The sequence below is a fragment of the Peromyscus maniculatus genome, chromosome 7 (genome assembly GCF_049852395.1).
Source record: "Peromyscus maniculatus bairdii isolate BWxNUB_F1_BW_parent chromosome 7, HU_Pman_BW_mat_3.1, whole genome shotgun sequence".
NCBI lineage: Eukaryota > Metazoa > Chordata > Mammalia > Rodentia > Cricetidae > Peromyscus > Peromyscus maniculatus.
The window spans coordinates 24,941,448-24,965,729 of NC_134858.1; the positions used below are offsets into that span (position 1 = coordinate 24,941,448).

The 24,282-nt window shown below is 51.4% G+C and overlaps 1 protein-coding gene and 1 long non-coding RNA gene across 3 annotated transcripts in view; both read left to right on the forward strand.

Annotated features, from left to right (window-relative positions):
• The first annotated feature begins 8,554 nt into the window (after positions 1-8,554).
• LOC143274210 (uncharacterized) lies at positions 8,555-9,328 on the forward strand. Of its 2 annotated transcripts, none has more exons than XR_013052659.1 (2): positions 8,555-8,627; positions 9,021-9,328. It is a non-coding gene; the product is annotated as an uncharacterized LOC143274210 (long non-coding RNA). The 2 variants fall into 2 exon arrangements; XR_013052660.1 differs by having other exon boundaries at positions 8,583-8,819.
• Positions 9,329-10,441: 1,113 nt separating this feature from the next.
• Igsf9b (immunoglobulin superfamily member 9B) overlaps positions 10,442-24,282 on the forward strand; it is a 55,597-nt gene continuing 41,756 nt past the window's right edge. The window contains 3 exon segments of the mRNA XM_006976571.4: positions 10,442-10,726; positions 20,717-20,914; positions 22,813-22,959. Of these exon segments, the coding sequence (XP_006976633.3) occupies positions 10,663-10,726; positions 20,717-20,914; positions 22,813-22,959 (409 nt within the window). The 5' untranslated portion in view covers positions 10,442-10,662.

Genomic DNA, 24,282 nt, shown 5'->3' on the forward strand with positions numbered 1-24,282 from the left:
TCCCTAGTGTTGGAATGTTGCAGAGTCTGCTTGGTGCCCCTCGATTAACCTTGGGACGTTGCCAGGCAAGCAGCGCTCGTGGCAGCCTGCCCCTCTGTCCTTTTCTCTCCGCATTCCTCCTTCTATCGGCTCATTGTGCTGGTTTCCCATGAAACTCTCTTTTGAGAGACTCCAACGGCCTCCCCGAACCTCCTACGGGCAGCTGCGCCTGCCCCCAGGTCCACAGGCTTTTCCTTCTCTAACTTGGTTTCCTAGAAAGGGACTGAGTCTCTCTCTGCCTATCTCTCGTTGTGTCTTTCTCTCTATCTCTGTCTCTCCCTGTCTCTGTGCCTTTCTATCTCTGTCTCTCTGTCTTTGTCTTTCTGTCTCTCCCTCTATACACAGGCACCTACCTTCTGATCTCTCAGGAATTGGGGCTCTGGATAAAATTCTTTTCCCTTTTCCAAACATATTGTACCACAATTTATCTTTCACTTCATCGCACCCCCAGGAACACACCTCATACACACAAATGTCTCTATAGCTAGGCTTTCTTGGGTCCAGCAAACTGTTTGCTATGTGGATGAGTTTTCACTCTCCTTTTGTCTGTTGTTTCTAATTACCTAGAGTAGACATTGGCTGTAGGCAAGCCTTGGGATTCAGCACTAACTCATACTTCCACCTGGAGTCACAACACTTACATTCCATGGAGCCGACCGGAGGTCTCAGGATCTGGTATACCTTGTGGGCATGCCGGTCCTTGAACCCTGACGTTGGACTGGCCTTCTGTTTGCACCGTTCTTCCATGCAACCCTATTGCTATTAACTGCCAGTTGTGTGGATGCAGGGACCATGTGGAGGGGTAGTACACCACATGTGGAGGGGCAGTACACCACACGTGAACTGGCAGTACACTACATGTAGACGGGTAGTACACCACATGTGGAGGGGCAGTACACCACAGGTACTCTGTGTACTCTTGGTGTGCAAGCTGCTGAGCGGGCATTACAAAATCCTGATGGTGGTGACTGAGTGATTGATCATTGGCAGGATCCCCAGCATGGCTTTGGGAGGCTAAATGTCTTATTTAAGGATGCATCACTGATGGAGTGAGGTGCGGATGGGACTCAGGGCTGAAAACTCTGTGGCCAGAAATCTCTCCCTGGACCTCATTTGCCCGTGTCCAAGCACCATGGAAACTTGTTGCTGTGGTATGTTTTGTCCTGGATGTTTGCCAAGAGTAAATCGGGCTCTGTCTCTAGGTTCCCCTGACTCTGCAGCCCAGCAAGAGGAGGACAGAGAGGGAGAGAAGGAAGAAACTGAGAAGAGGGGCTTGTGGTAGAAGGGCCATGGGAGTGGAACAGGGGTGCAGGGGAAGGAGCCAGCAGGAGGGTGCTGAGGGGTGGGCTGGTGAGAAGGTAGCAGTGGGGACAGGCTGGTGCTTCCCTCTGCCCTCTGGCTCCTGTCTGGTGCCCAGCCCCTCCCTTCCTGCCTCCCGCACCTGGTGGAGTGCTGTTCATGCCAAGGCTCTGGGGAGGGGAGGCAATGATATAAAGATGCATTGCATCTCCTGGCACTCCCACACAAGGCCCTTTTTGTGCAGAGTTGAGAGCTAAGCGTGGAGGGGTCCGGGAATGAGAGGTCTGGGGTCGAATGGGTGCCAAAAATAGACCCCTGCAGACTCTCCAGCTGTGGCTTCAGGGCCTGCTCTCCTCCCCCATCCCCAGCCCGACCATCTGTGGGTCCACAGCAGAATCACAGCCTCCTCCTTACATCATTGTAGGGGCTTCTTTGACTCCCAGCTTCAGTGCCTTTGGTTTCATTGGAACCAAAAGTGATGCTTTCTTCTCTGCTCGTCCATAGGACCAGACCTTGCTTGTCATCTCTCTATTAACACTGTACTAAGTACTAAGTACTTAGTACTTATTCGTGTTACTCTGGTTTGCCTACTCCTTGGTCTTAGCTTCACCAGTTGGCCAGTTTCCTCTTCCTCATTTTCTTAACACACTACTCTCTCTCTCTCTCTCTCTCTCTCTCTCTCTCTCTCTCTCTCTCTCTCTCTCTCTCTCTCTCTCTCTCCCCGGAGACAGGGTTTCTCTGCGTAACCCTGGCTGCCCTGGAACTCACTTTGTAGACCAGGTTGGCCTCGAACTCACTGAGATCTGCCTGCCTCTGCCTCCTGAGTGCTGGGATAAAAGGCATGCACCACCACGCTTGATCTCTATTTTCCTAACATGGAAGCATCTTTGTGGTACACACCGGCTAGACAGATAAATTTATCATCACCTCTGCATATTTGCTTGCCATGATCACTTGCTGAATGTCCACTCCGAGATGGACAGGAGGGATGCTCACCATACGGGCTTGCTCTTGCCCTCAACAGGCCGCAGACCCACAACTTACTCCCCAGCAGTCTCTTTGTTCTCTTTCACTCTTTACTGAAGACTGAGCTCAGACCTTACCTACCCATACCGCCGCCTTCTCGCAGGCCTATGGCTGTGCGAGCTTGGGCACTGTAGTGTGGATGTGGCTTTGTCCTTGAAAGGGTCACGTGTTGAAACTTGGCCACTACTGGGCAGAGAGGTGGTGGGATTTTAAGGTAACACACAGTGAGAGGAGCCAGATCATTGAGTGGGCTGACCCTGCAAGGGGCAAAGGTAGTTCTTGTAGGTAAGACCCTGGGTTTCTACGATATTGAGTTGTGAGAGTGAGCCCAAGCTTTGACTTGTCCTCTGGCTTCTTGTCTTGCCATGTGACCTTTCACTCTACAGTGACACTAGACACAATTAGATCCTGCAAACCTTCACCAAAAAAAAAAAGCCACTGAGTCTTAGATTTTTATCTCTAAATTGGAGCTAAATAAACATTGTTTTCAAACAATTTTATTTTTATTTATGTGTATGTGTGTGTATACGTCACGTGCAAGCCTGTGCCAGAAGATGGGAGGAGAGTGGCAGCTCCCCCAGAACTGGAGTTACAGCCGCCTGTGAATCATCTGACATGGGTGCTGGGAGTTGAGTTTAGTCCTCTAGAAGAGCAATCAGTGCTGTTAAATACTGAGCCATCTCTCCAGCTCCCAAACCTCTTTATTTTTATTTTATTTTTACCAGGGAAGTTACCAGAACAGGTGAGGTTGAGCAGTGGGTACAAAGTGATTGCCAACAAGCTGATGAACTGAGTTCAAAATCTAGATTCCATGATGGTGGGAGAGAATTGGCTCTTGAAGATTGTCCTCTAACTTCCACACAAGGCTGTGGCATGTGTGCTTATACTCACATACACCACACATATGCACCCCTACAAAAACATCAATAAATAATATAAAGCAAAATTGTTACCCGTATTTGAATATTCTGTCATAGTAACCAAAATGGACCAGGCCAGTATCTTTCTGTGGTCTAGTATTGACAGACATGCATAAGAATTGTTCACATGGTCAGACTCAAGTGTGTATCTGGGTGCCAAGTGCCTTGTCTCTGCTGTCTCCTCAATTGGAGATTTGTGTTCAAGGTCTACTTAGCCAATGGGAAGCTATTTCTGCCGATGTTTCCTGAGCCCAAGTCCTTGATCTCCCTATCGCTGGCACTAACCATGACCTGATAATTTTGTATACCTTTCTGACCCTTGGCTTCTAACAACCTGTTGTTGGTTTCAAGGTACCAGATTCTTGAGTCTATGACCCCATGTGCTTCTGGGAACACTTCTATGCTATTTTAGAATCCATGGCCCTGCAATGCTTTGGGAGAAATTCCAGATTCCATTTGCCTCCTATACAGTATCACAGAGGAATGAAATTGGGTTATTGGGAGAACCTATGGAAGAGCTATATTGTAACAACGCTTAAGTCTTCTCCTGCAGACTTCAGTTCCTACCAGCTTCTACTGTCTCTTCTGTAGTTGGAAGAATAATAACTTAAATGAAAGGGAGTGACCCAAACCTGTAATCTGTTGTGGACATGGCTTGAGCAATCCAGTAGAGAGCAGATTTTTCGCTATCTGTTAGACTTCTACATGATAGGGTGTGGAAGTAAGGACCATTTCCACCTATCTGTGCCAGCACCTTACCACTGAATCCTTTAGCCCCGGACAGGCACAGGTATACCCAGGCGTACCAGAGTTGTCCCAGGAAGCCAAGAACCACACTCTCCATAGTGCAGCCTTTGGCAAGGTGAGAAATTATTGAGGGGTGATGGTGGCATATGCTGGGGGACAGTCCACAAAGAAGGCTATTACTCAGGTCCTGAGTTCTGTGAGACAAACATTATGCAGAGCACCAACTCTCCCTTTTGTGCCCCTGAATGAAGCCATACAAATATGGCATGTGTCTTCTTGGAGGGTGTTCAAAGCTGGCTTGTAACACCAAGAGAAAAAAGAAGAGTGAGCATGGTTTTCAAATAGAAAAACATAAGTTATAGATGCCTTGCTCCTTTTTTTTTTTGACCAGGCAAGAAATGAATATAGTTTATCTAAATTCCAGGAATTAGCTTCTATTGTAGTGATATAAGTACGTGTTTAAGAACCGTGACTTTTAGGTTCAACAAACAAGAATTCTTTATACACCTGGTCACACCTGTTGTGCACATGTGAGGTAGGTAACAGTGTCCTTTGCATCTTCAGCACATGCAACTCTTATCGCATCTGTCCAAGATGGCAAAACAACAGTGAAGCAATGGGAAGCTGCTCCTGAAATGGATGGGCTTCTGGCAGACCCTCCTCTTGGACTTTGGGCTCATCTGGATGGCACAGTACAGAGTAGTCCAGGCATGTTTTACCTGGATCCGTTAGCACCGCCTAACTAGGCTATGACCTTTAGGGGTAATTGCAGCTACGAAGCATAACTCTGGATAGCCAGAGAAACTCGAGTCATAATCAAATTTTAATAGAGGAAAAAGTTGTCAGGAACTTATTTTTGAAAAGTCAAAGGTGAACTGGTAGGGTCTAGGAGCTACTAGAGTCTGTAGAAACAAGAGTCCACAGGCCAAGAGACAAGTGGGATGGGAGAGAGGGAAGCCAAGCAAGGGGCAATGCAGACAGATCAGTGTTTGCACTTCAGTCAAAAGAACAAGGGTTATAACTTGAGAGTCTGAGAAGCTTTCAAAACTCTCCTCCAATGGCCTGCATCAAATACCTTAAGATTGGCTATTGGAAGTCCAATTTTCTTCGTGTTCAGTTCCTCCTCCCTCCCCCAACCCTACCCTTCCCTTTCCTTCCTTCCCTCTCTCCCTCCCTCCCTCCTCTCCTCCCTCCCTCCTTCCCTCCTTCCCTCTCTCCCCCAACTCTCCCTCCCTCCCTCCTCCCTTCCTCCCTCCTTGCCTTCTTTCCTCCCTCCCTCCCTTCCTTTCTTTTTGATACAAGTGTCACTGTACATCCCTGACTGGCTTCCAACTGACAGAACGCTACCTGTCTCTGGCTCCCAATTAATCCCAATTCTGGAATTAGAGGCATGCTCCACCAGGCTTGGCACTAAGTTCTTCCACATCATACGGACCAGCTTTATGTCGTATTTAGAGAAAACAAGGTAGTAGAATTGGCTTCTCAAATTGGCTAGTCTTTTGAAAGTGTCAAGGGTACATCCCTGGGTCTACGGAACATAGCAGCAGCTTGAATTAGCATGAGAACAATCTTAGACCCAGATATTATATGTCAAACGCTTTTGTGATGGGTAACTTTAGGTGTCAGCTCTATTGGACTAAAGGTACCCCATGCTACCTTTTATGGGCAAAAGATGACTTTGTGGTGTGCTGTGAAGATATTTCCTGAAGAAGTCAGCCTTGGAGCAGTAGGCTGAGTGGGTGTCACCTGCTACCACGAGTGGGCATCATTCAGCCTGTTGAGAGTGAGACTGAAGAGAAAGGGTGAATTGCGTTCTTCTCGAGCTGGACACCCACCTCCTGCCCTTCCGACACTGGGATTCTAGGCTGTTAGGTCTTCAGATTCCATAACTCACACCTGCTTTCAGGCTTTTGCACTCAATGCTGAATCACACTACCAGTCTCTCTGGTTCTCTAGCCTTTAGACAACATATTGTTAGACTTCTCAGCTTCCATAATTGCATGAGGCAATTTCCATAATATAATTTTTCCCAGAGATTTCTTCTAGAGTTCACTTTTTGCTTTTATTTTGAAGACTGTTTTCACAGCAAATTGTACCATTCCAAAAATGCCTGCAACACTCCCTCCATTCCACAAGCTCATCTCAGAGTGTGACGCAGACATCATTGCATGGAGAGGCAGAGATCTATGTGGTTTCCTTTTTTAGCCTGGTAGGTAGTCCACACCTATAGGCATGAGGCAGTGTTATCCAGGATAGGAGAATATAAAGACTCTTCCTATTTGGTTCCGTTGGGACACTCCTCTTGGAACCTAGCCACCAAGCTGTGAGGAAGCCCAGGTAGCCTATAGAGAAGTTGGCGAGAGAATGAGATTTGAACCTTCACCAACAAGCCTGGCTAACAACCAGCTAACAGCCAGGTGCTTGGGCCATCTTGAGAGTAGAATGCCCATGCTCCACTGAAGCTAATGTTTGGTGTTCCCACTAAGCATTGCTCAAATAAATTTAAGTCATTATAATTTTGGGATGGGTTTTTTTATATGGTGAGACTATTAGTACAATTTTCAAATTGTATAAACACCAAACATTTTTTTTTATTTATTTTGGGTAAATTCCTTTGGTTTATACCATCTCCTCTTACTTCTAAGGAGCTGCCTCAACCACTGTCCTATCCAAGATCCTACCAAGAACTCCAAAGAAGGTAAGCACAAGCTGCTGCTTTTAGCTTGATTACTTAGTGGGTGTAAAGAGGGAACCTAGGCTTCCACTGGCTGCCTTTTTATGTGTTCTCTGAGGGCTTGTGGGAATGTGAGAGGGGTAGCCAGTGTGTTTTCCTTGGAATAATGGATCAGAAGAGAATTATGTATTTCTGGAAGTGAACTTTTCCACGAGGCTGAAGGATACAGACATTCTCATACCCAGTGGACAGGGCAGTGAACCATGTACACCTATTCATAGGGCTTGGCTTGTGTTCCTTCTTCATATGCCTCTTGGAAGCTGAGGTCCATGCTGCCCCTGAGTATTCAGCTTGATGTCTCTGCTAGGGAGGGAGGGATTGCCATCCTTCCTGAATCAAATGCTCAGCCATATGTCAAGAGGAGAAGATCCGACTGGCCTCATTCCTCTCTGCCAGTTGCTCCAACGTGTCTCTCTTGAGCTGATCTGAAATGAACTGACATATGTTGTATGATAATGGTCACAATGCTAATTTTTCCCTTTTCAAATCAATTTTATCCCCTTTCCTCTCTGCCATCACTCTTGTGTTCTATTCTATTTCCAGTAGAGTTCTCTAGATGAAATTTATTCTCTTTAGATAGTTTTCTTTGAATATCTCCCCAGTCCACAGTCCACTCTATTCTTTGAAGCTCTAATGTTCTTTCTTTCCTTTCTGATTTGAGATAGTTTTAACTTCCTAGCAGAAATCACCATCTTCCAGAGGACAACCTGGGTGGCCAAGCAAGTATGGTGGGGGTGGATTGCAGGAGTTACTCCATCTTTTCCTCAGCTTTGGGACACTAGAAGAAAGTTCCTCAGAGTAGATGCTCCATAGATGTTAAGCGGGTATGTCTCGTCCACCTCAAGGATTCAAGGAACAGGGGATAGCCTAGGGAGTCAACATTGCCTGTACCCCAGCATCAGGAGACACAGAACATCACTTCACAGGTATCAAAAGGCTGTGTAGAATTTATGAAGGGGAGGAATCCTGTGGTCATCAGTTGTATCACCCATTATTTTTGTTGACATCATGAAACATCCAAGGAAGTAGACTCCATGGAGAAAAATAGATTTACTTAGCACACAATTCTGTAGGTGCATGGGTGTGGTATCTGCATTGGTTTATTTCTGATGAAGGTTTATATCTGATAATAGATGGGGGATGGCAAAGGCATTAGTGTGTCCTGGCAACTGGCTGGATTTCAAGTCAGGGTAGCATGTAGAGAGGGGGAGGGGCCAGTCTTTCCCCCTTTGTAACAGCTCTTCCTTTGGCTTTCTCTTTCTTTTTTTGAGATAGGGTCTCTTGTAGCTCAGGGTGACCTTAAATTTCCTGTGTAGCTGAGGATGATCTTGAACTCCTGATCTTCCAAAGGCTAGGATGGATTGATTCGAGCCACCTTATCCATCTCTGTTCATGATAACCTTCTGATGAGAATACCAAGGGGATCCCAGGAGAATTACCTTGCAATAGCTTGCTTCCCAGCGACTTAAGAACTTCTCAGTAGAATTCACCTCTTTATTTATTTTAAATTGTATGCATATGTGAGTCTCTGTGTGGGTTTGTGCACAGGAGCGCACTGCCTGTGAAAGGGTGTTAGATCCTCTGGAGCAGGATTTGCAGGTAGTGGTGAGCAACCTGGTAAGGATGCTGTGAACCAAACTCAAGCCCTCTGCAAGAGTAGTTGATGTTTTTAACTGCTGAGCCATCTCTGCAGCCCCTAGGACTCAACCTCTTAAAGGTTCCATTCTCTCAGTACTAGCACCTTGGAGATCAGGTTTCCAACACGAACCTTTGTGAAGTGACAATTAAACCATATCCTAGCCATATCACCTGTTCTGCAAATGGATCCCAGAAAGTCTTGATAGATCTAAGATCCAGAGAAAGTATGTATGGGTGTATGTGGCTGAGTGCAAACATGTTTATAGGTACACATGTATATGTATGTGTTGGAGGTAGAATTGCTATTCTGTGGCATGTTGCCCGAGAATTAGTGCATCAATGAGGTCTAGAGCTTGCAGCTTTCATCAAAGCCCCAGGAAAGGCATCTTGGCCCAGAAAGAGACCATAAAGCGGAGGTCCACATCCTCAGAGTGATATATCATAAGCGTGTTTGCAGGAACAGAGTGAGTGGGCAAGCTGGAGGTCAGAGTGATACATCATGAGTGTGTGTTGCGGGAACAGAGTGAGTGGGGCAAGCTGGTGGTGTTCAGAAGTCCGGTTCTCCAGATTATATACAGATAATAGAAGCTTATCAACGTGCTTGCTTCTCTGCTTAGGGTCACCAGCTTTTCACCTTCTGGATGGCAATGAGAGTGGACTTCTCTGAAAAGGCTGGCCCTCCACCATTCAAGGCCACTTTTGATGTGAGATACACGAGCCCATGTGCACAGGTGGGCTTTTCCAGCAGCAACAAGTCCGTTTGTTGTTTTGTGTGGTGCTTCACGTCCTAGAGTAGGGCTCTATGCTTTTTGAGAGCTCTCCTTCATTGCCCCTCCATTTCCTTCCCTGGCCAACAGCCCCTCCTAGGGAGCTGTGGCTCTCATCACTGCTTCCAGTCCTTGAAAGAATAAACATCTTCACCACAGCCTCAGAATGCTGGCGTGAGATGATTGTAGACGTCTCCATGACACTCACTTATTCCTGGTGTAAATACAACTCTATTGAGGGAGGAGATGAAGAGATGCTGGAGTAGGGAGCCTGGGATACAGGCAGCTCTTTCAGCTTCCTTATCTATCTTCTACCGGAATGAGAAGGACCTTTCCCTTTCCCTTGGTTCTCTGCCCCACCCCCTAATCGCTCACCAACTCCGCTTTGGCTTTATGCTGCTGAAATGGGGCTGGGCTCTGAGTAAGGTAGGAGGGAAGCAGCAATCGTGTGCTGGAGAAGCAGCGTTTATTTAGAAGGAGGAGGAAAAAGTTTAATTGCTCAGAGTTGGGATTCAGTAATCATGAGCAACGATGACCAGCCGTGGGGGTGGCAGTACGTGTGCACATGTGTTCCAGAGGGGTCTGTGATTCGCCGCAGCTGAGCCAATGACTCATTCCAAATTTAGCGACTTTTAGAGGTCATTTTAGTCATCCTCCTGCCTTTGGGCTGGATGGAGCCTAACTTAATATCGCATTTGATGGAGATAGTGTGCTCCGAGAGAAGGGAGTGCAAGGGAGTGGGGGTGGGGAGGCATCACGTGACCCCTTTGAACCGATCTCCAGCAAAGGACGTTCCCTAGTTTCCCCAGGATGCTTGGGTTTCCCCATCCTTGTATCAGCATGATCCTCCCGGGAACTGCCTTTTTTTTTTTTTTTTTTCTTCATAGAAACCGGATGTTGGATTCTCAAGGTGGGCGGGGGCTCCATCCCCCTCGGACCTGTCAAGGGTTATTGAGACTCCTAGGATCCCATTAGCCAGTACGAGAATCTACCATTTATTTCATCAGAAACTTGCCATGCAATCTGAGCTGAGAACAGAATAGAGCAAAGACGCTACAACGCCTTTTTCCCAGGCAATGCGCATGATTCTGCGGCTCTTTGCTCGCTACACTTCAACGCACCTTGAAATGGGCTCGCCTCCTTCGCGCAGCGACGGACAGAGAGTTAAACCAATCAGCTCCTAGATTCGTGGGCAACGTCCAATAGATAGGCGGCAGAGGCGGGCCACCAGGCCAGGCCCGGCTAGGCTTCACCGTGGACCTGGCTGCGCTCTGCCTCCGCTGGCAGTGCAGGTGCCGCTGCGCCGGGGCCCGGGAGGCTGCGCGCCGAGCCGAGCGGAGCCAGGGAGGGATGGAGAGCGGGCCGCCCGGGCTGCAGGAGCACCGGCAAGGGGTGTAGGCGGGCGAGAAGCAGGCGCTGGGGCACGATAAGAGTGCAGACGCAGGAGCACTTTGCGATAGGATGAGGCTCTTGGCTGGCGCGCGGTAGTACTATGATTTGGTATGTGGCCACTTTGATAGCAAGTGTGATCAGCACCCGAGGTCTTGCGGCTCAAGGTGAGTTGAAGTGCAGCGTCCCTCCTCCAAGTCTCCTGGCTTTCTCAGACCTTCCCCTCCGGGATCTGGTTCTCGAACCCAGAGGGCGAGCCTCCGGCTCCGTCCAGGCGCACCTCGGGGCACTGGCTCGAGGGCCAGGGAGTTGAGGGCGGGAGGAACTCGGCGAGAAGGTGCGGGAGCCCTTAGGCTGCGGGGACGAGCGTCTTGGAATCGAGGTGGACTTGGCCCACCGTGGGTCCCATGGTCCACAACCGCACGTCGAACCCGAGCTTTGGGGAACCCCTGGTGCTCTAACTCTGGCTGCGGGAGACTTTGCCAGTCTTCCGGCAGGATTCCGCGCGTTCCAGCCCTCCTTGCACAGCACCGCTGGATGGAGGAGACCTTGCAGGGAGGCGCGCGACCAAGAGCTTGGTACTGGCTCTCTAAGGGACCCGGTTCTCCGCCCTGCGCCCTTCCTTTCCGTATATCTTGGCAGCGGAGGTCGGATCCCGTTGGCAGGTGACAAGCAGAATTGACCTAGCGACTCCGAGCAGCATCTGCTCTTCCTGGCCCTGGCGGCCGCCCGCGCCCACCCTAGCCGCACCTGGGCCCCGGCCAGTCAAAAGTTCCCGGGGAGGCGCCATCACCGCGCCACGCTCGGGGCTGCCAGGCCCAGCGGCCTGGGGACGAGGGCCGCGAGGGAGGGGTCTGCTCCGCTGCGTCTCAGAGTCGAGCGGGATTTTTCTTCCTGCCTTCTCGAATCTGAGCCCAAGAAGAAGCTAGGGAGAAGTCAGGGCGCGGGGTGCATACTTGTGCTCGAGGGCTTTGGAGATGGCAGAGCTCTGGGTGGCACCCGGCTCTCGTCCCTTGTATGGAAGTCAGAACCGAGCCTGAACTGCCAGGACTCTGAGCTCAAGATTTCTCCTGCGCGCCGAACGGACCCGGCTGCGGGCAAGTTCGCAGAGCAGGGGAGAGATGGCGGCGGGGGAGGAACGGTCTGTGAGTGGAAGGCGGCAGGGTGGCCGGCAGGGTGGCCGGCAGGGTGGCGAGGACCTGCGGATCAGGGAGCCTCTTGGAAGGGCTCTGCTGGAGGTGCGGGCTCCCGGCGGCTTCTTTGCACCTTGCCTGGGGGCGTGTGGGGGGGAGTGGTTTGAGAAAGTTTCCGGATTGGAATGTGTCTCCTCTGCTACTTGAGAGGGGACTCTGAACAAGAGACCATCAAAAACCGTGATGGTCGGGACGGTTCTAAAGCTTTCCGTTTGTCAGGTGGGAAAACTGAGACAGGGTGACCTCAGAAGCCTATGGAAAAAGGGTGGATCTTGCTGTGCCCCTCCCTTCCCCCCTCCCATGCAGTCTTTCAGTGACCTCCTCCTCCTCCCCTCCAGGTTTTGGTATGTTCTGCTGTGGGACTGTCTCTGCAAGCACAAAAGGCTGTGCTGGGATCAGAATCGAAGAGACACTGAAGGAAGGCTCTGAACTAGACTCCCAGCCTCAGCGAGGGTGTAGGCATGGTAAAATTAAACACAGAAAAAGGAAACTGGTTTCCTATTGCAGCGATTCGCCGAGTGGCTAGACAGAAGGAGGAACTTCCCAGTGTTGAAGGTTGCTGGACATGAAGGTTATTAGCCCTTCTATCTGGAACCCCCGCTTCTATCTAGGAGCAAGTGTGACCCAGTTGGTCTTGGGGTCTTCTTTAGTCTAAAATGGTTCTACGAGGCCATCACAGACCTAGATTTACCAATAAACTGACAGGATTCAAAGCCTGGCTATTCCATTTGCTGACCCTGTGACCTTGGACAAATCTCTCAGCTTTTTCTAAATGCCACTTAAACCTCAATGGGAAAATGGGTTAGCTGTGTGAACTTGTCGAGACTTGGGGTGTGTGTGAACAGTACTGTGACGAAGAAGTGACTGCCTGCCTGTTGTGAAGTGTGTGCTCACCAAACGTCATTATTAGTATTTCAGTATCTGTAGGATTCCTGCCTCCTAACCAGTTTCTTTCCTTTGGGCTTTTCAGGGAGCTGGGAGTTAGGCGTGTGTTGGGGGACATTCAAAGGTCTGCCTGTGAGGAGGCTAGACCCCCTTCATGGGCTGACCTTGTCTGGTAGAACCTCTTGTTCCCTGCATCCCAGTGAAGTGTGGGTGGGGCGTGTACAATTGCTTGGAAGTCCTTTACAAGGTCTGCTAAGCTGAAGTATTGCTGGCTGCCAGATGCCACAGGAAGGATGCAGAGTCCAGCCTGGGGGGGAGGGGGGAGGGCAGCTGCTTGCGTGAGAGGCCAGGGTTGGAGTGCCGGTGAGAGGTCTTAGGGGGTCCAGTAGTTCTGTGAGTGGCAGAGGTGACTTCTGGAGAAATCCTCCAATCCCAGGGACTGCAGGATGCTTCTTCTAGAACTGTCTAAAGCAGGGGCCACTCTAGGTGAAAAGGGTCAGGTCCATCAGACTGCCAGGTTGGGACTGTCAATTTGCAAGTCTGGGACAGAGGTGGGTATGGACCCTTTCTTTTGACTCTGGTCAGGCATTTTGGAAGTGACCAAGATCGATGTTCAGGTTAGGAGAGTAAAGAAAAGAGGAAGGCTACTGATGCGGTCTCTGCACCCCAGACATCGGCCCTTCAATCTGGGGGAGTTTCCACAGTATGTGGAAGTCCTGAGCTGGGTATAATTGACTTTCAACTTCCTGTAAGGAAGAGAAGTCTGTTCCGTATTCCCAGTGCTACCTCCCCTGTCTGCCACAGTCTGTTGGTGGACGCCCTGGCTCCTGAGTGCCCAGGTAAATTAGGGTCTGACTCAGACTCTGCTTGCAGTTGGAGCAGTGCCCTCTAACTGGCTTTGACCCACCCCGCTTCCCTTTGTTGATAGAGATGGAAAGGAGTGTGTTTAAACCCCTGGACAGCCTAAAGCTGAGGACTTGGCTCAGGAAGTGGGTAGTGAGTGCTGGTACGAGTGTGTCTCAGGACATTTACACGGAGGCGGAGGTGTGTCTGGTAGGAGGCCCCCATGCAAGAAACCAGAGTGGGAGGAGGCATGATGCTGGGTGCTGGAGTTAGCTCATAGCTGTGGGCCTGTGGCCCGGCGTACGTCAGTCTGTGGAGTTGTCAGGTCCTAGGTGCAGGTGGTTTCATGTTTATATGTCTGAAACAGAAAGCTGGGATCTGGTTTCTCAAGGAGCAAAGGTTGCCGGGTTAGGAGATACTCAAGCTAGCTGGTAGCCCTGGCTTCTTTGCCATGCCTTGCCCTTTCCAGTGTCTAGGTCCCCTCTCTGCCCTCTCCCCGGCAGGGCAGCCCCTAGCTCGCATGTGTGCCTCTGCTTTGGCTTTCTCTCAGTTCTGTTGGGTGCTCATTAGGTCTCCCTGCAGCCCCCCCCCCCCAGTTTGCACTGAAAATGTGGGGGTGGGAGGTGAGGCCCAGTCAGGAGAGCACTATGAGCAGTGAGTGAGATTTAACTGGTTCTCTTCTCCACGAGAGCTGCTCCCTTCTGTGGGCTTCTCAGCTGGGGCCCCCAGGTAGTGATCCCTTTCCCTCTGCTTCCACGGATGGGTTGAGCAGTTTGTGTGAAGAGGGGGTCTGAATGAGCTGTGGTTGGTAAGAACTTTCAGCTTTTTTAGAAGAGTGTGCATGTGTGTGCATGTGCATGTGTGCATATATGTATGCATTTCAATGTGTGTTATGTGTATTCCTATATGCATGTGTGAATGTGCGTATTTTAAATGTATTCACACACACACACACACACACACACACACACACATTCCTGTATGCATACATGCTTCTGTAATGGTGTTCACACTTAGATCTGTATATACATGCACTTACAAGCACTTGTGTGTTTATGTGCACATACAATGGATTACGTCAGGACAAGAGCACTTATGTATAAGTTTGAGGTGGGAGCCCCTCTTTCGAGTACTATATGGGATGCAGGGAGACTGCTCAGCAAACTGCTAGCTTCCCTGTTCGTTGCTCTGCACCTGCATCCAGGCAGCCCAGATGTTCTTAGAGTTAAAGGCTCCAGCCCAAGGCAGGGACCAAAGACTGCCTGAGGTCCAATAGAGAAAGCCTTAGTTAGTGTCAGGGCAGAGGCTTGGCTCATGGGGAGGCTGACTGCCTTTCTTGCTAAGAGGCATTAGTTGCCATCAGCCTGGTACAGTCCAGAGCGTAGACAAAGCTCTGGGTGCCTGGGGAGATGGGAGAGGGTTGGGGTTGGAGAAGCAGCTTGCAGTCAGGCTCGGCCCCAGGGGCACTGCCCATGGGTGTGGCATGGTCTGCCTGAGGCAACTGACCTATTTTTCTTAGAAATCTTCCTGCTTTCCTGTTCGCTCTTGCATGAGTAAGCAGGAGAGTGGTGAGGAGAGACGGGGCCTCAGTGAGGGTTTTGTAGGTTCAGTGGGGGTCAGGGCTGTGACAGAGGTCTCGGCCGGCCGGCCTGAACTTCTGACGAAGAGGAGACTGATAACTTGGCCCTCTGCCCTCTCTGCTCTCCCTTCATCTTCTTCCTGGTTAACTGTGCCCATAGATAGGGGGCTGCGGCATAAAACTTCTACGTGGGCACATGTTGTACCCATGAATCATTCATTGTCCTCCCCCTGGTTTGGAGCAAGGATGCTGCTGCTGTTGCTCTACCTGGAGGAACCTCTCACTAGTTACTACTGTGCCTGCCTGGCTGTGGTGCCCTCACTGGCCAGCCTTGCTGTGTGCATACCAGATTGCCCTGTGGGCTACACAGGCTCTGTGAGGATGGGCTCCCATCCAGGTGGTGGAACTCAGGTGGTGGGTGGAGGGGGTGTGGCTTTGCTTTTCTGCCGAGGAGCTCTGAACTGAGATTGAATTACAGACTTCCTTCCTGTCTGTGGCTCCTGGGGAAAGGGCTCTGGGAAATATAATCTAGCCCGGCAAATTAAGGTCGCTAATAACATTGCCACCTCACAGTGGCTGGGGGGCAGTCCAGCCAGAAGGGTTAGAGGGTGGAGCCTCAGTCCACCTAGTACCTTGCTGTTCCTAAAGTTGGGGCTTACCTGGCATGGCCCACTGTCTCTTGGCTTCCTTGGGGAGGGGTCCAGAAAGGTTGTGAGGACAACAAGGTAGGGCTTCTCTAGCATGTGAGGGTCCTTTCTAGGCAGAGGGGGGATAGATGCCATGATGACCTCAAATCCATCCTCCCTGTGTGTGCCGAGAATGGAACACCCTCTTGTCCTGGGTTCGGCCTCCTCTCCAGGCCAAACTCTCTGTTCACCTGGTACTGGGTGACAGGAGCCAACTTTCTGCTGTCCTCAGGCCCTCCTCTGGGTATGTGCCTCCCACGTGGTGAGAGCCCAAGTCTGCCGGCTTCCTGGAATCTCCTGGAGCCTCCTGGCCTGTCGAGGAGGAGGGATTGGGGGACTATTGGGGGCTGTGTCTTTTTTGGACTCAGCAGGGATTATTTTTAGGCTGGCAGATGGAGGTGGCGGTGGCTGTCGCTGGTATTATTAGACAACAGGCCTGTGGTTTGAGAGTCTGGTGCCCAGAGGAGGAGGAAGAAGAGGCTGCAACAAGGAGCCATGGAGGCTGGTGTTCAGCCACTTCCCTCCTCTTAGCCATTATCAGACCCAGCAGGGCTTCCAGGTCCGGGTAGAGCTGCCTTCACCAGGGTCAGCCCGTGTCGCTCCATCTGATCCAACTGCTTTTGGGAGGCAGGCCTGTCCTGTAAGCCTTCTGTGGTCTTGGAATGTAGGGTCTGAACTCTTAGAACCTATACAGAATGGGGGTGGAAGCTATGACTCTATTTAGGGAAAGAAAGGGGTACAGGGGACCTTGGCCACCTGGGTTCTGGAAGGAATCCTGACTCACCGATGTACCTTTGGGGGAGCCACATACTGCCCCCATCTGTGAGGTTGAGATAGCAGCACCGTGTCAGGGGTCACACTATAGGCACATAGCATCACACTCCTGGTACAGACCCTGTATATGGTGGGGCTGGGCAGTGTCTTCTCTTTGCCTTCCAGCTGCAGCTGAAGGTTCGACACCTGCCTCTTGCCTCTTCTCTGGGTACTTTAAAGTGGTTTTCCATCCTGAGGACCCTTCTTCGCCAGCCCTTTCCTGGCTCCAGGTTGTGACTGTTGGGTGTGGGGCTGTGCCAGGTCTTGGATGCCTTGTGGTTCTGTGCACACAGGGTGTCTGCTGGCAGCGCTGGACTCAGCTACCCACTGGGTACCACCTGGCCCAGAGAATGGGAGATTTATATCCTACGGGCGTCCCAAAAGGTCAGCCAACCTGTAGGGGCCCCACTCCATCCACCTGCCCTCTTGCTTCCTCTTTCCTGCTAGGCTGGCATAGTCCTAAAGTGGGCTGGGAAGACACTCAGGATTAGGATTCACTAGGCATACAAAACCATATTCTGCCCTCTTAAAAGGGCTGTGTGGGGCCAAGGGCATTTGCTAGCCTCCTTCTAATGCCCACCCGCTGCCAAAGCCAGTCTAAGGGAGGGATGTGTGGTCGCTATTCCTGAGCATTATCTCTCTGGCCCTCCTCCTTCCTCATCCCCTGCCTTCCAGCTATTCCCTGTGGCTCTGCTGGGGACAAGTATGTCTGCCTTACCTAGGCTCTGCTCTGACTCTTGGGTTCTTTCAATTCCAGTGTCTCTTTGTTCTGGTAACTGACCTGAGTGTCTCCCCAGTTGGGTTGGGTATGCACCCAGCTTGCATTAGATCCATTTGTGCCCCGCCCCCACCGCTCCCCGCCCCCACTAAGTTCATGCCCCGATGAGTCTTTTTCATTCCTGGACTGGGGTTTGCTTCTCCTGTGTTTCATTTCTCAATCTCTCCTTTTTTAAAGGCCTCTTCCCACCGTATGCCAGGCTGATGACTTCTTTCTTTCCCCTCACTGGGTTTTTCTGGAGAGATGTTTATTAGACATATTTTGGCTCAGAGAAAAATCAGGCCTAGAGAGAGGTATTTGTGGGTGATAGAGTGAGGGAACACACTGTGTGTGTGTGTGTGTGTGTGTGTGTGTGTGTGTGTGTGTGTGTGTATAAGAGGAAGAGAAGACGACTATTTTGAGATCCTGAAACCCAGGAGAGCTTGGGCTGAGTGTGGAGGCTGAGACATGGCTTCCCCCTCGCCTTCTTTGTGGAGAAACTTGTCTCATTTTGTCTCGTCTGTCAGCTTGGGGAGGCATCCACTTTGCAGTCACTTGTCTGTGGTCGGGATGCTCTGGAGAAGAGATGCTGGTGAGAGAGTGCCTGCCCTGCTGCTACCTGGGGGGAGGTGCTCATGCTTAGGGCTCCAGGCCCAGCCCAGCAGCTGGCTGAAGCCAGGAGTGTGAGCCTGAAGCCTTCCTTTCAGGGCTGGGAAGGAAGGTGTGAAGAAGCTGGCTGATTGAGATGCGGTGAGAACCAGGCAGTGCTGGGCGGCAATGAGCAGCTGGCCCCGTGGGGACCCATGCCAAAGTGGACCTACCTCTGGGTATTGCTCTCCAGAGCTCTGGACTTGGCAGTCTGTTGTCCAGAGCAGAAGTTGACTATTAGAGCTCCATGGTGTCCTCCATGTCCTCTTCTTTCTGCCCAGACTTTAGGGAGAAACAAGCTACCTTTAGTGGGCCACTTTGCCCACCTTCAGGTAACCTGGACCTGGGGAAAATCATCACTTCCCTCCTGTAGTTTGTCTCCTAATCTCCTCATAGGCTGTGCTGCAGGTAGTTTTTGCATGTGTGCACACATATGCACGTGCATTACTGCTCCCCCCCCCCGGGCCCCCCCCCCCTCCCGCCCCAATTCTGGCTCATGGATCCTGCTGGCCATTCATTCCTCTTGGTCCATTGCTGGTCTTTGTACGCCTGGATTCAGTAGGCTTTTTTGCCCAGGTATTCTGTGGGATGTGGGGGATGCTGGGAGACACTCCCTGCAGCTGGGCCCTCTCCTTTCCTGGAGGACCTGGGCTGCAAACAGCCTGCAGCCAGATTGGAGGAGGGGAGGCTGGGAAACCTGCCTGGGCCTCTGGCAGGTGAGTGCAACACTCTGCTTTGCTCCAAAAATACTCAGTGATCTTAGCTCTTTCTCTAGAAAACAGTGATGTCACCGGGAGCCAATAGGCTTCTGGAAGGGCTTGCCTCCCTCTCTGCCTCCTCCTTCCGCAAGTTGCAGAGAAGAGGGAGGAAGGGGGGGGGGAGAGGGAGACACAGGCGACACACACTGACTCCTTGGAGAGGCACAGACAAGAAGCACACATGCATATAGCAAGCTCCACATTTCTGAAAAGCAGGCAAAATCCCTTATGTCATAGGCCAGCAGAAATCCACAGGACACGGGCACAACACACACACACACACACACACACACACACACACACACACACACACGCATGCACACACGCACACATGAGACAGAGAGAGAGAGAGAGAGAGAGAGAGAGAGAGAGAGAGAGAGAGAGAGAGAGAGAGGCAGGTAGACAGAATCACCCACACAGAGTGGGAGTAAGAAAGAAACAGAGATGGAGGCATTGACAAAGAGACATGAGGAAGGAGCAGGAGAGAGAGACAGACAGACACAGGTACACAACACACAAACACACATACGCGTGAATGCCAGAAAGAGACAAAGACAGATACCCAGAGGAGTCAGCAAGAGAAAAACAAGACCCAGAGAAAGGAGAAAGCTGGTGCAGAGGACAGAGAGGTAGACAGTGGCCAGGAAAAACACAGCTAGACACAGAGATGTGAAGGGGAGAAAGAGGCATGAGCTCATGGGGTCAGAGGTGCAGAAAGCAGAAGTGGTCACACAAAGCTCACTTGCTCTCCTGCAGGCATCTTTGGGTGAGAGGGCCCAACAGGCATCAGGCTTGAAGCCTCCAGTTGGTGGCTGCTGTCCTTGGTACTGCACTGGAGAGCTGGGCTTGGAGGAGGGTACAGAGGAAAATGTGTAGTTAGCTTGGGAGTCCTGAGCTGTTGAAGGCAGGCAGGGGTGAGGTGAGGCTGTCCTTCTCATTGGAAGAAGTGATCAAGGTGACCTTGTCATCTCCCTCTCCCTTCCTGGTGTGAGAAGGGTGTCTGGCTGGAGGTGGACTTCAGGGTTTGTTTGCTCTGATATGTGGACAGCATCCCCAGGGTCAGCCTCTTTCCTGGCTCCTCAAGCTTGCAGTTTGGGCAGGGTGGAGGCCTCTCTTGCCTGCTTCCGTCCCTTGTGTTCTTCCCCATGTGGGTGTGCCCTCTCTGGCTCCCTGATTCTGATGTCTGTGGAAGGTAGGGGGATTGCTCCAGTGCCCCCTCCTTGGTTACCGTCATCTCTCTCCCTTAATGGTGATGTCTGGGGCTACTGTGGGAGTCTAATAGATTCAAGGTCTGGAAATCAGAGGGCTGCAGAGCCTCCTGCTCCCCTCTGCAGCAAAAGCTGGCGCAGTGGGTTGGAGGAGGGGCTGGAGAGGCCGTTCAGGCCCGTGGGGCTTTCCCTCTGGTGTTGCCAAGCAGCCTCCTTAGCTTGTTAGGGATTCCCCCGCTCCTGTAGGAGCCCTCTTGTTCAGTGCAGCAACACCAGACTGAGCTGGAGGGGGAGGCAGAGGAGGAGGCTGGCTCTGCCTTCGCCCACCAGGCTTCACTGGGGAGTGTGCCTTGCTTTAGAAAGAAACGCTGAATGTTTGTAAGGGCTACAGCTGGGCAGGGCCCCCAGGGCTGAAGGGGATGTGGCTCTGCATCTCCTGTGTCTGTAGCTCCTGATGCTTCTTCGAAGGGCGGGGGATACCCGAGGAAGGCAGGCCAGGCATGATTATGCCTGCTGCTTTTTGGGTCTGGGATGGGAAGTCTTGCTTGCAAGACTAGAGAAATTGGGATGCCCCCCTCCTTTCTTCTCCTCTTCCAAAGCTATACAGGAAAAGCTTGAAGGTCCTCAGGGCACAGGGAGGTATGCATAAGAGATGGGTGTCCACGGACACTTGGTAGGGCAAGGGGCAGGTCCAGAAGTGGGGAGGGAGGTTTGGACATCAGCACAAACTGTAGGTGCGGGATCTTTTTGCCAATTCCTCATGTGTCACCTTGGCTGTCCTTGTTAGGTGCCCACGGCCTGCGAGAGGAACCCGAGTTTGTGACTGCTCGAGCCGGTGAGGGCGTTGTCCTGAGATGCGACGTAATCCATCCAGTGACGGGACAGCCCCCGCCCTATGTTGTAGAGTGGTTCAAGTTTGGGGTCCCCATCCCTATCTTCATCAAGTTTGGCTACTATCCCCCACATGTGGACCCTGAGTATGCAGGTAAGGTATGAGTGATGAGGGCTGTACCCCGCTTTCTCTCCACCCTCCTGTAGGTTGTGGCTGTGTGGCACCTTCCTGCCAGGACTCAGTGGTATCCACAAAGTCCCAGGTACTCTTCATTTCTATCTCTGTCACTTCTGGCCCTTTTCCTGACTGGTCGGTCCTATTATCTCGGTTTCTCATGGTCTTTGCCCTTTGCCTTCTCTCTCTGCCCTCTACCCGGTTTTCATCATAGGTAGGAGAGGAAGTGGGAGGTGAGGCAGACCTGTCTGTTCAGTCTGGGGATGTGATGAGAGGCCAGGAGGAGTCCAGGGCAAGCTAGAAAGGGGGCCCCGTGGGAGGACGCACGGAGTAGAGGGAAGAAGGGAGTCAGACAGACAGCTCCCCCCCTCCCCAGGTATGGTACAAGGCTGCAGGATCGGCTGTCTGTGTGCCCCCCCACTGTCCTGGCTCTGAAGTTGGGTGTCCTGTGCCGAGTCTGGTGTGCATCTCCACTGTTTACTGTCTGTGGCCCTGGCAGATACCCAATCTCACCTCCTCTGCCACTACCCCCCCCCCCCCCCCCCCCCGCTTTCCCTGGCCCCATTCGTGTGTTGCTCTGTAATTATTGTGCCAGCGTGGTCTCCCTGTGACTCACTGCTGCCACCCCGCCAGCCTGCCGGTGAGGAGGGTGCAGGGTGTGTGTTTGTGCATGTGTATGTCTGTGAGTGTGAACATGTGCTGGAGCTGAGAGAAAGTGAGGAGGCAGGCAGGGTCCTGCCTTTGCCTTTCTTTTTCCTATGGCTTCTGAGCTCTGAATTAACTTTCTCTGAGGATGCATCCATTCTTTTTCTTTTCTCTCCCTCCTTTGCTGCCTGCATGTCTTCCTTTGGTGCTGACTGTGGAACTCAAAGCATCACACTTTCCTTTGAACCCCACCCTAGTCTCTGTGAGTCAGCGTCTCTCTAAGTTGCCCGTCCTGGCTTCTACCTCTCAGAAGTCTTCCCATCTTAGCCTATTGAGTATCAGGGATGATAGGCCTGTACCACGGCACCAGGCCCTTTGCTGATTGGCTTTCTGTTGAGCCTATGTCCCCTACCCTCCATTTGGCCAGGATTACCTCTGGTAGTCTTTTTAGGCAGGGTGGCATCAGAGTTCCTGCAAGGAAGGCTTGACTCTGAGGCAGGGGAGACAAGCGCAGGAAACAGTGGTTTTGGTTTGGGTGAATGTGGGCCGGGGCGGAAGGTGGGGCAAGAGGGCTGCTTTGTCCATCGGAGTGTGGGCAGGCTCTCTGCGCTGCCCTCCGTGTCGCAGAGGGGGCTAAAGAAGAACTGCCAACCCTTGCCTTGCCTGGCCCTTCCAGGGTGGTCTTTGGGGGCATATGTCATCTTGGTACTGGTAGCAGGAGAGGGAGGGACCCAAGAATCTTGCCCTGGCCTGCCTTCCCTCTGCCTGTTGAGGGAAGGCAGACAGAAGGAAGCTGATTCAGATAAGTCCTCAGCACCCAGCTGGGACCAAGATAGTGTGGGTCCTGATGGGGGCAACCCCAGTCTATCCTTTTCTGTATCTTCTCATGTCTGCATCTATCATGCCTTTCTTTTGCCCAGATCTCCAGAAGAATGGGTGCATTTTTAAGGAGCGGGGGCTGTTGTCAGTGCCACTCACAGCAAGTTGCCCTTGTAGGCTGGTGTAGGGCCATCTGGGGAGGGGCAGTGGCCCATGGTCAAGGCAGTTTGCCCTGGCTTTCGTCCCCGTGGCCCACGGTGGGTGCCGACTGCCGTTTGGGGACACTGCCATGGGAAGTGGTCTAAAGGTTATGAAGGGTCCCTTTGTCTTTTGCTGGGGGAGTGGGAGAGCTGATGGCTTGGCCTGATGGCTCACTGGGCTTTGTTCCCTATGTCCTACCCCCCCTCCCCCAGGCCGGGCCAGTCTTCACGATAAAGCATCTCTGCGGCTGGAGCAGGTGCGCTCGGAGGACCAGGGCTGGTACGAATGCAAAGTCCTCATGCTGGACCAGCAGTATGACACATTCCACAACGGCAGCTGGGTCCATCTCACCATTAACGGTGCGTAAATGTTTCTTGGGAGTGACCAAGGAAGATGGCCTCTGGGACCTACACTGGAGGAAGTGCCTCTACTAAGAGGAGCCCCAGTAAGCTCTGGCCCCATAAGATCTTGATTCGAGTCTTATTTACACCTCTAGATGGGTTCCTGGAATTCATGGGTCAAAAGCATGCATGGAAGCAGCAGATACCCTGTGTGTGGGGGTGACATCAGAGTTCCTCTCAGGAAGGCTTGAATCTGCTTCTGGGCACCAGGGGCTTTGAATTGGCCAGTGTTGTATCATTTCTCGGCCTCGGATGACTCTGCTAGTCCTGGGAATGTCTTTTCTCAGGTGGAGTTCCTTGAGTCTCAGCACGACTCTTCCAGGTTGCTCACTTAGTCCTTGTTAAGTGCATTTATTTGGATAATAAGTACCAAGGGTCTATTATGTTTCTAGCCCTGCACCAGGTGATGGGTAAATAACGCTGAGTAAATCCAGACCCATTTCCTGCTTGAACAGGGTTTACCAGCTAATAAAATGTGAGAATCCTGGGAAGAAGAACTGTTTTAATGGCTGTCAGTTATTTATAGCTCATGTTAAATGGATTGTGCTATGCAAAGACGCTTTTCATGTGTCTGACTGGGGCAAGGAGGCCTGGGTGAGCTCGCTGAGCTCCAGGGTTGGTCTAGGCTGGAGTGTCCTGAGTCCACAGTGGCGATGGTCTTAGGGGCTGAGTCTTAAGGTCTCCATATAGGATGAGGTTTTAATAGCATCCGTGCTGAGATGTACTGTATCTGGGATTATATAGATGCTGTGGCCCTGAGAATTGATGCTCCTAAATTAGAAATTTTTCTCGAGATGATTCTGCTTTGAAGAATGGTTCTCTCTCTCCTTTCTAGTGGGGTTGGGTAGACTTATGCTCTCCCTGTATTTGGGAGCCTGTCCAGAGTCTGGGAGAACAGAGGATTTTAGTTTTTGTCCTAAGAGATAAATATTTCTTTTTCAGTGTTGGAAATCAAAGCCAAGGCCTTGTGCAGGCCAGGCACATGCTTTTGCCAAAGTTATGTTCTTAACCCCGGAAGAGATTGTTTTTAGCAAGCGTGTTGGCCTATAGTGCAGGACACTTGAAAGCTGGTGAACCCAAGGTGAGAGGCAGGCTCGTCACTAACTGCTGTTGGCTTCTGCTGTTGAAGGCAGATTTTTAAACCTTGTGTGGATTTTCTCCAGCAGTAGCTGGCTTTCCTGTGACCATTTGAACCAGTTGTTGTGTGTGCAGGGAAATCTCCTCTCTTCAGGAACCCAAGCAGATCATAACTCAGAAGGTAGATTTGCTGCTCAGGGCTTC